At 51.8% G+C, this 10,000-nt stretch overlaps 1 protein-coding gene across 1 annotated transcript in view; it reads right to left on the reverse strand.

Annotated features, from left to right (window-relative positions):
- ctnnd2b (catenin (cadherin-associated protein), delta 2b) overlaps positions 1–10,000 on the reverse strand; it is a gene marked incomplete at both ends in the record, with an annotated part of 213,541 nt that overhangs the window by 200,587 nt on the left and 2,954 nt on the right. Inside the window, one exon of the mRNA XM_084327635.1 lies at positions 4,314–4,858. Coding sequence (XP_084183761.1) covers positions 4,314–4,858 — 545 coding nt within the window. The remainder of the gene's footprint in view (positions 1–4,313; positions 4,859–10,000) is intronic.

The raw sequence follows: 10,000 nt of genomic DNA on the forward strand, positions 1-10,000 counted from the left end.
ATGCACACACACATATAAACACACAGACACACAGACACACATGCACACGTACACAAACATACAGAGTTAGGTACATAACCATCAAGATATAAATACAAATGTATGCAGACATGCGCATGTGAACACACACACACACACACACACACACACACACACACACACACACACACACACACACACACACACACACACACACACACACACACACACACACACACAAACAGAGAGAAAGACAGAGACAGAAGAGACAGAGAGAGAGAGAGGCACACAGAGACAGAGAAAGAGAGAGAGAGAGAGAGAGAGAGAGAGAGAGGAGAGAGAGAGAGAGAGAGAGAGAGAGAGAGAGAGAGAGAGAGGAGAGAGAGAGAGAGAGAGAAGAGAGAGGGGGGGGGGGGGAGAGAGAGGCCCCCATGCTGTGCTGAGTTCCCTGGCCCCTCCCCTCATCTTTGTCTCCATTCTTTCACACAGAGAATACAACTAAATAAATATTTGATTCACCCTGAAATCTCTCCCTATGATATCTAATGCTGTTGGATGAAGCCATGAAGACGACTGTGTTTGTCTCTAATGAGTTCACTGAACCTCCACAAATCCTAATTAAGCCAAAACAAACAAATTAGAGTAATGGCGAGGCGGTGGATCGGACCAGGACAGTAAACACCACAGAGGAAGAGCTGTATCTATAGAGCTGTATCTATAGAGCTGAATCTATAGAGCTGTATATATAGAGCTGTATCTACAGCAGTAAAACACTGTCTCCTGCCAGAGAAGAACACCACAGAGGAAGAGCTGTAACTATATCTGTAAAACAATGTCTCCTGAGTCCTGTCAGAGAAGAACACCATAGAGGAAGAGCTGTATCTACATCTGTAAAACACGGTCTCCTGCCAGAGAAGAACACCACAGAGGGATAGCTGTATATATAGTCTTTCTCTCTCTGTCTCTTTCTCTGTCTCTTTCTCTGTCTCTCTTTGTGTGTATTTCTCTGTCTCTCTCTCCCTCTCTCTCTGTCTCTCTCCCTCCCCCTCTCTCTCTCTCTCTCTTCTCTCTCTCTCTCTCTCTCTCTCTCTCTCTCTCTCTCTCTCTCTCTCTCTCTCTCGCTCTCTCTCTGTCTCTCCCCCCCCCTCTCTCTCTATCTCTCTCTCTGTTTCTGTCTCTCTCTCTCTCTCTCTCCACCATACACGCATGCACACGTCTGCACTTTCCCCTCGTCTGTCGGCTCTGGCTGGGTTTTTGCCGATCAACAATACATTGATGGAAAGTTACATTTGCCGACCAAACAACCGACAAGCGTCATTTGACAAGACATTCAGACAAGTGACCATGTCCGGTTTGGCCTGGTCACCTCTGATGGTGAAAATGATTGACCGCCTTTGTAGCCAATGAAATTCTGGAGCCAATGGTATCCCACGCAGGGGCTGATTGCAATGACAAAGGGGCAGAAGAAGACCAACAAGTTCTTTGTTTGACTCGCGCATCGGAATGAATGGGAGCAGACGGCCATTTTGGATAATGATGCTGAATTATTTCCAGTACACACATTAGAAAAGCATTTGTAAAACACAAATTTTCCATGGGATTGTTATACATTTTTTATTTTTTTTTATGGTTTTTTTTTTTGCGTTTATCGCTTTTTTCTACTAGGCAGTCCAGTAGAGAGAGAGAGAGGAGGAACGGGAGACAGAGTGGGGGGGAGACATTCGGCAAATAACGACGGGTTCGGGAATCGAACCCGGGCCGGCGCCTGAATGCCTTCTACAACAGAACTGCATTTCCGCGTCTCTGATTGGCCAGGTCATTTCTGGTCATGTGACATGTACGCCCAATGGTGGGACCGCAAGTTTCTACACTGGTTAAGCTTAGGCGCGGTTAAGGTTAGAGTTTGTCTTAGAGCATGGCGATAGAACGCCTGCCCTGATTCCGACGGTTAAGCTTAGGCACTCTTTCGAAGTTGGTTAAGGTTAGAGTTTGTCTTAGAGCAGTGGTTCCCAAACTGTGGTGCGCGCACCCCTTGAGCGCCCTCTAGGTGGTGCGTGACATGAAAGGCTAATGGTGGTAAAAAAAAAGAAAAAAAATTTACAATAAAATTTCATACAAATCTTAGTCAAACCTTTAGTATTATGGATATTAAACATGCTGGCAGAGTACATGCATCCAAGTTGTTGTGAACATTTTAATTAAATAAGGAAATTCCCTATCCATATGTAGCAGTCTGGAAAATATGGTATATTATTCAGAACTGCTGACTGTGTTTATATCCCTTTTTGTACACAAAGACATTCTAACTAGTGTCATTGATTCACACGAACAACGACACAAACGTCCCTGTCTGAAGAGCATTGTAATACGGATTATGAATTACAGTATTGATTCATATTCTACAGTGCGTCTCCCCTTGTGACTGGCAGGCGGGACAGCAGGGGGCAGTAGCAGGCAGAGAGTGGCGGAGAGAGCTGAGAGATGATAAAAGGAGGAGCCCAGCGGAAGCCGTTCTCTTCGGCAGTGAACTTGACAACGAGAAGTCACGTCTAACGGGGGGGCTCGGGATAGCCCCGTTGCTGACGTTATGCCGGAGTGCCCCGTGGAACAGTGACGGGTGATAGGAAGTACTGGCTAGTGGATACGATATCCTAGCAGTACCAGTGTTATGATATTACGAACATTAAGTGCAGAGTCGGGCACTAAGAGTCGAGTTATACCTAGTTACAGTGAGCGGTATAAGTAGCGTGCGGCTAAGGTTCACAGTAGCATTGCTCGTGTTATACCCTAGTTACAGTGACGGTATAGTCTGCGTGCCAGAGACGTACGGGACATCCAAGCAGTCTGCCCGGCGTCAACAGCTGTCTGCACCGGAGAGCAGCAGCACACCCTGCCCCAGGCTGCCTGCAAGACACGGGGAGTTCTTTACCACCAGCAGAGTTCGCCCAGCACCAGCTCAGCCAGCACTGCCTCTCTGCTATAGCTCCGCCTGCTAGCACCTGCGGCGCGAGTGTTCGACGCCATCTTGCCACCAGGACGGTGGTGGAGCGGCGCGGCCGCCATTTTGGTAGAGTAAACATTAGGGCTTCGGCGCCCAGGATCCTATCGTACATTACACAGAGTGTTGCAGCCTACGGGCGAAGCTGGTGTTTGCTAACCACAGTGCATAGGGGTACCCCATAAACAGTACATGCCGGCATTAGCATAGGGCTTTTGTTTTGGTAATTGTGGGCCCACACTTTGGTTTTATTTCCTTTCCTTTGAGCGTGATACAATGTGTGTGTATTAATATTTTCCCATTCAATTAACCCTTCCCTGGGGGGGAAGTTACAGACCTGGTGCATTATAATTAAAGCCTTTTGAGGTATTATTCTGGCCGTATAATTAAAGCCTGTTGAGGTATTATACAGGGTGAAGACCCAGACGTGGGTGATGAGTCAAGCACAGTGAAGTATATTATCCCGGATAGTAACCCAGAGGTGGGTGCATAATATACGTGTTTATGAGGTATTGAGTTGAACAGCAGGGGCTATAGTAGGACTTCAGCCCAATTGGCCAGTAGTATTAAATAATTGTAACTGAACAGTACAATTAACATAAAGACTTGAATGGGGTTCTGTGTGCGTGTCCATTCCTGTGCCCTGCATTAACTCTTTTGGTGTGGGTAACGTATATATATGGTTAACCCCTTCCTACCCAACTCTCCCCTTTTCAGTGGAAGGTTTCTAGGGTCATTAAGGGAGGGTACTGCTTGCGGGGGGAACTCAGAGTATTTGATTACAATTCAGTCACGAGGTGTGGGAGGGTCTAAGGAGCGACTGGGAGGAGTGGGAGCGTGTTGGGGAGTACTGCTGACCGCCCTGCGACAGGGAAGGAAGACCAGAGTACCAGACCAGGTTGGTAAATCCCGGGCCCCATCCACTCACACTACCAGCCTCCAGTCGACGCCCCAGGCCCAAAGACGAGGGTGCAGCCAGACAGAGTTCTGCTGTGTCCAGCTACCTCCTGACTGCCAGCAACCGTTCCCACGAAGCAGGGATAATCCACCCTGCTACATTTGGCGTCACGAACAGGATCAACATCCTAACTTACTCCCTTGACCGAGACCCGTAGAGAGACCCACGATGTCAAAGAAGGAGACCCCCGCCGCGCAAGAGATGGCGGCGAAGTTTGAGCAACTGCAGGAGCAGTGTCAGACTCAGGCAGCACTGCTAAGGCAGCAAGCCGCAGCGATGAAGGAGTTGACTGACCAGGCCCTCCGCACTCAGGCGGCCCTACAGGAGCTACGAGAGGGCCAGGCCGCCGCCACCTTGATACAGAAAGGGGAGGCCTACCACGCGCAGGAGAAGGAGGCGGAGTTAGAGGACCTGCAGGCGGAGTGTCGGAGGCAGGCGGCACTACTGGCGCTGGACACCGAGATAAAGAAAGAGGAGGCCGAACGCATGGAGGAACTGACCGCACAGGTGAAGGCCCTGACGAACAGAACCCACACACTCGCCGGTCTCCTGGACCGACAGGCGCTGGTCCTGGAAAAGACCCAAGCCGCTCTCGACCGGGACGGCCGCGAACCCCGCACCGGCCCCTCTACTGTGTACGTCCAACGGGACCGAAAGTGCAGCGAGTTCGGAGGGGGAAAAGAGAGAGGAGGGCCGCTGGTGGAGGACTGGATCCAGGACATGAAAGCGCATTTCCGGATCAGCAGAGTGCCCGGTGACGAACAGGCAGAGTTCATACAACAGCATCTAAAAGGCGAGGCTAAACGGACGGTGCGCTTCGTGCTAGAAGGGACCGCCCCGGAGCCGGACGCCGTGTTCCGAGTGCTGCAGGAGACGTACGGAGATAAGACCTCGGTCAGTGCCCGCCTGAGAGAGTTCCTCGACTGCCGACAAAGAGAGGGCGAGACCGTGAGGGAGTTTGCTTACGATCTACAAGAGCAGATGCGCCGCATACAGGGCCGAGAACCCCAACGAGTCGCGGATCCTGCCGCCCGGCTGCAGGAGCAGTTTGTGGTAGGCCTGAAGGATGGGATGCTGCGACGGGAAATGAAGAGGTCCGTAAAGGAGAACGGGGGGCGGACGTTTTTCGAATTGATGATGGCGGCGATAGACTGGTCCGAAGAGGAGATGGTCCTTCCCCCCACAGGGGGTGCCGGCAGGGGCATGATACGCGGCGTCACCGTGAAGAGATGCGAGCCACCTCTGGACATAGCCGCGCTACAGGAGCGAGACACGACCCCGAGAGGCTTCGCCGGAAGCCGACGGAGGGGGGACGGGCCCTCTACCCCGCGCAGACTACCCCGCCGGAGCGAGGATGGGAGACTGATCTGCTACACCTGTCAACAGCCGGGCCATATTGGCCGCGAGTGCCCTCGCGCGAGGGGAGAACCACGCCCGACGGAAGCACCGGGCGGTGCGGTTTCCCCCCCACAAGTACAGGACGCCACCCACACAGCAGCAGGCGGGTCGTCCGACCTGGCGACCGCCAGACCATGGTCTGAGGGGGGAGGTGTGGTAGCGTGCCGTAGTATTTGTAGGATTCGATACCACTGCGGCCGCTCCGACGGAAGCGCTGGCGCCCGGCCGCACAGCCCGATGCGGTCAGAACCGGAGGCTGGACCCAAGAGACAGAACTATTACGGAGGCTTCCGACCAAGGAGTTTCCCCCGCCCCAGGCTGGTGCGAGACCGAGAGGAGAACAAGGGGAACAGGTCAGAAAGAGGTCAAGGGGGCGAGGCCGGCCAGGACCAGGGGCCTCGTCGGCGCCGCTACCGCCACAACTTCAACTACCGCCGCAGACGCTCGCCGGCCGGTGACAAGCCGGGCCCAGAGGGCGGCGATGGAAACGTCAAGAGGACGTCAGTGTTCACGGTTCGTCCCGAAAGAGGGGGCCCCGAAAGGACCGTGCAGAGAGATCAGAGCAAGATCTGCTCCTTCCCGGCCTCCGACCCGGAAGAGCGGACGAGAGCTCCCCGAAGGACCTTGAGGAGAGCGCGGAGCTCATCCGAAGCAGACGTGGGTGGTGCCTTCGTTTACCCTCGAAAACCGCACCCTAGGGCGTGTAACCCACCCAGGGTCCCGCGGGTCGTCGCTGAAGCAGCGCCGAACGAGGGAGGAGAGGTAGAGTTGGTCCCCTCAGGGGAGAGCGGCGAGGACGGCGGAGACCGGGGCGAGGAGGGCGCCGCGAGCGGCCCCTCAGAGGCCTCGGAGGGCGAAGCCGTGGCCGAGGACCTGCCAACCGAGACGGAGGAATCTGACATGGAAGTCAACAGCGAAGGTTATGTAAGGATCTCGGCGGAAGAAGTTTGGGCTCTCTTGCTTCGGGCTGCGGGGGGTCGAGCGGGCCCCATCCGTGCTCGCCGGAGCCCCGAGAAGCGGATCAATCCGTCGGAGCACCAGTGGTCGGCGACAGGACTACGTGCTCAAGAGTGTGTGAAACTGTTAGCATAATGTGTGATTGTCGATCTATGCGGGAAACTGTTGGTCTCAGGACCGTTGTCATACATGCGTGGTTTTGTTGTTAACTTGCAGAGGACTTAGCAAGTTCAAAGTGGGGGGAAATGTAGCAGTCTGGAAAATATGGTATATTATTCAGAACTGCTGACTGTGTTTATATCCCTTTTTGTACACAAAGACATTCTAACTAGTGTCATTGATTCACACGAACAACGACACAAACGTCCCTGTCTGAAGAGCATTGTAATACGGATTATGAATTACAGTATTGATTCATATTCTACAGTGCGTCTCCCCTTGTGACTGGCAGGCGGGACCAGCAGGGGGCAGTAGCAGGCAGAGAGTGGCGGAGAGAGCTGAGAGATGATAAAAGGAGGAGCCCAGCGGAAGCCGTTCTCTTCGGCAGTGAACTTGACAACGAGAAGTCACGTCTAACGGGGGGGCTCGGGATAGCCCCGTTGCTGACGTTATGCCGGAGTGCCCCGTGGAACAGTGACGGGTGATAGGAAGTACTGGCTAGTGGATACGATATCCTAGCAGTACCAGTGTTATGATATTACGAACATTAAGTGCAGAGTCGGGCACTAAGAGTCGAGTTATACCTAGTTACAGTGAGCGGTATAAGTAGCGTGCGGCTAAGGTTCACAGTAGCATTGCTCGTGTTATACCTAGTTACAGTGACGGTATAGTCTGCGTGCCAGAGACGTACGGGACATCCAAGCAGTCTGCCCGGGCGTCAACAGCTGTCTGCACCGGAGAGCAGCAGCACACCCTGCCCCAGGCTGCCTGCAAGACACGGGGAGTTCTTTACCACCAGCAGAGTTCGCCCAGCACCAGCTCAGCCAGCACTGCCTCTCTGCTATAGCTCCGCCTGCTAGCACCTGCGGCGCGAGTGTTCGACGCCATCTTGCCACCAGGACGGTGGTGGAGCGGCGCGGCCGCCATTTTGGTAGAGTAAACATTAGGGCTTCGGCGCCCAGGATCCTATCGTACATTACACAGAGTGTTGCAGCCTACGGGCGAAGCTGGTGTTTGCTAACCACAGTGCATAGGGGTACCCCATAAACAGTACATGCCGGCATTAGCATAGGGCTTTTGTTTTGGTAATTGTGGGCCCACACTTTGGTTTTATTTCCTTTCCTTTGAGCGTGATACAATGTGTGTGTATTAATATTTTCCCATTCAATTAACCCTTCCCTGGGGGGGGAAGTTACAGACCTGGTGCATTATAATTAAAGCCTTTTGAGGTATTATTCTGGCCGTATAATTAAAGCCTGTTGAGGTATTATACAGGGTGAAGACCCAGACGTGGGTGATGAGTCAAGCACAGTGAAGTATATTATCCCGGATAGTAACCCAGAGGTGGGTGCATAATATACGTGTTTATGAGGTATTGAGTTGAACAGCAGGGGCTATAGTAGGACTTCAGCCCAATTGGCCAGTAGTATTAAATAATTGTAACTGAACAGTACAATTAACATAAAGACTTGAATGGGGTTCTGTGTGCGTGTCCATTCCTGTGCCCTGCATTAACTCTTTTGGTGTGGGTAACGTATATATATGGTTAACCCCTTCCTACCCAACTCTCCCCTTTTCAGTGGAAGGTTTCTAGGGTCATTAAGGGAGGGTACTGCTTGCGGGGGGAACTCAGAGTATTTGATTACAATTCAGTCACGAGGTGTGGGAGGGTCTAAGGAGCGACTGGGAGGAGTGGGAGCGTGTTGGGGAGTACTGCTGACCGCCCTGCGACAGGGAAGGAAGACCAGAGTACCAGACCAGGTTGGTAAATCCCGGGCCCCATCCACTCACACTACCAGCCTCCAGTCGACGCCCCAGGCCCAAAGACGAGGGTGCAGCCAGACAGAGTTCTGCTGTGTCCAGCTACCTCCTGACTGCCAGCAACCGTTCCCACGAAGCAGGGATAATCCACCCTGCTACACATAGTCGCCGTGGGAAGAGATAAAATTAAAAATGAAATCTGTGCACGGAGACCAGCAAGAATTTTTTCTAACAGAAACCCATTGGGGGGTGCGTCAGCTAGGTCGGGAGGTGACAGGGGGTGCACGGCCAAAAAAGTTTGGGAACCGCTGTCTTAGAGCATGGCGATAGAACGCCAGGTAGTTTGCAGGCTGTTAGACCCGGAAATAGGCGCAGAACTTGCTGTCCCACGATTGGCGCACATGTCACATGACCTGGCCAATCAGAGCGCAAAACTCGAACGCGGAAACGCAGTTCTGTTGTAGAAGGCATACACGCGGGCCAGCCCCGCCACCGGGGGCGCCGCTTGTTATCAACTTTTGACCTGTACTATAAGACTTCAGGCTATGGCACCGTTATGTTTCCCAGCTCCTACCTCTCAGCTAGAACTCAAAAATCTGGCAACAAGTCAACAACAACGTGAGTAAACAAAACTTTTATTTCAGTGTGTTCAAACCTCTGTGACTCTATTACATTATTCTCAGAGTGATTCTTCCTGTTGTGGAGGAAAGTTCAGAATGTTACCTTTCAAAAGAGACCAGACTCATGCATGTGCTATAAGTGGTTGAAGAATAAATCATAAATTACTTTGGGTATGCAATCGTCGTGTTATCCAAAACTAGCCCCATTTTTTGCCCGATGGATAAGAGGTTAACTAAATTAATAATCTCTTTTTTTCTCACACTTGTTATTGTTCTGTTCTCTTGTTGAGTCAACAATACAATCAAATATAATTGATCAGCCCTTACACAGACACACACACACACACGCACGCACGCACGCACGCACGCACGCACGCACGCACGCACGCACGCACGCACGCACGCACGCACGCACGCACACACACACACACACACACACACACACACACACACACACACACACACACACACACACACACACACACACACACACACACACACACATAATAATTGACCACATCACTCAACTTTGGACACATCAGTTGTTTTTCTGCTTCCGTTTTTAGTTTAAACATTTCCTCATGATGGATCAGACCCACTGGAACATTTATTGAAACACACACACGCACATGCACACACACACACACATGCACGCGCACACACACGCACATACAGTACACACACTCACACACACACACATACACACCCACACACACACACACACACACACACACACACACACACACACACACACACACACACACACACACACACACACACACATTTAATGTATTCATCATTATCCATCATCATCTCACCTGCCAATCAGCACAAGGCCTGAGAGATGACCCGTCTGAAGATTGAAGTTCTGACTTTTGTGATCAATTGTCTTCATTACTTTCGCACAATCGACCTTATAAATGTGATCACATCACATGAAACAATGAGACACGATTGGCCAAGTTGACATTTACCTCTAAAGGCCACTTCCTGTGTCCTGCCTGTACTTGTGTCCTCCCTGGTCAGCTTCAAGATCCATCTCTGAGGTGCATTTCTTTAAGGAAACGTACTAGAAGTATGTGAGGAGGTCAGACAAACTGTCTCACTCTGGACCTACAGGTCAAACTGTCTCACTCTGGACCTACAGGTCAAACTGTCTCACTCTGGACC

This window comes from Notolepis coatsorum (genome assembly GCF_963971535.1).
Source record: "Notolepis coatsorum genome assembly, chromosome: 13".
Lineage (NCBI taxonomy): Eukaryota > Metazoa > Chordata > Actinopteri > Aulopiformes > Paralepididae > Notolepis > Notolepis coatsorum.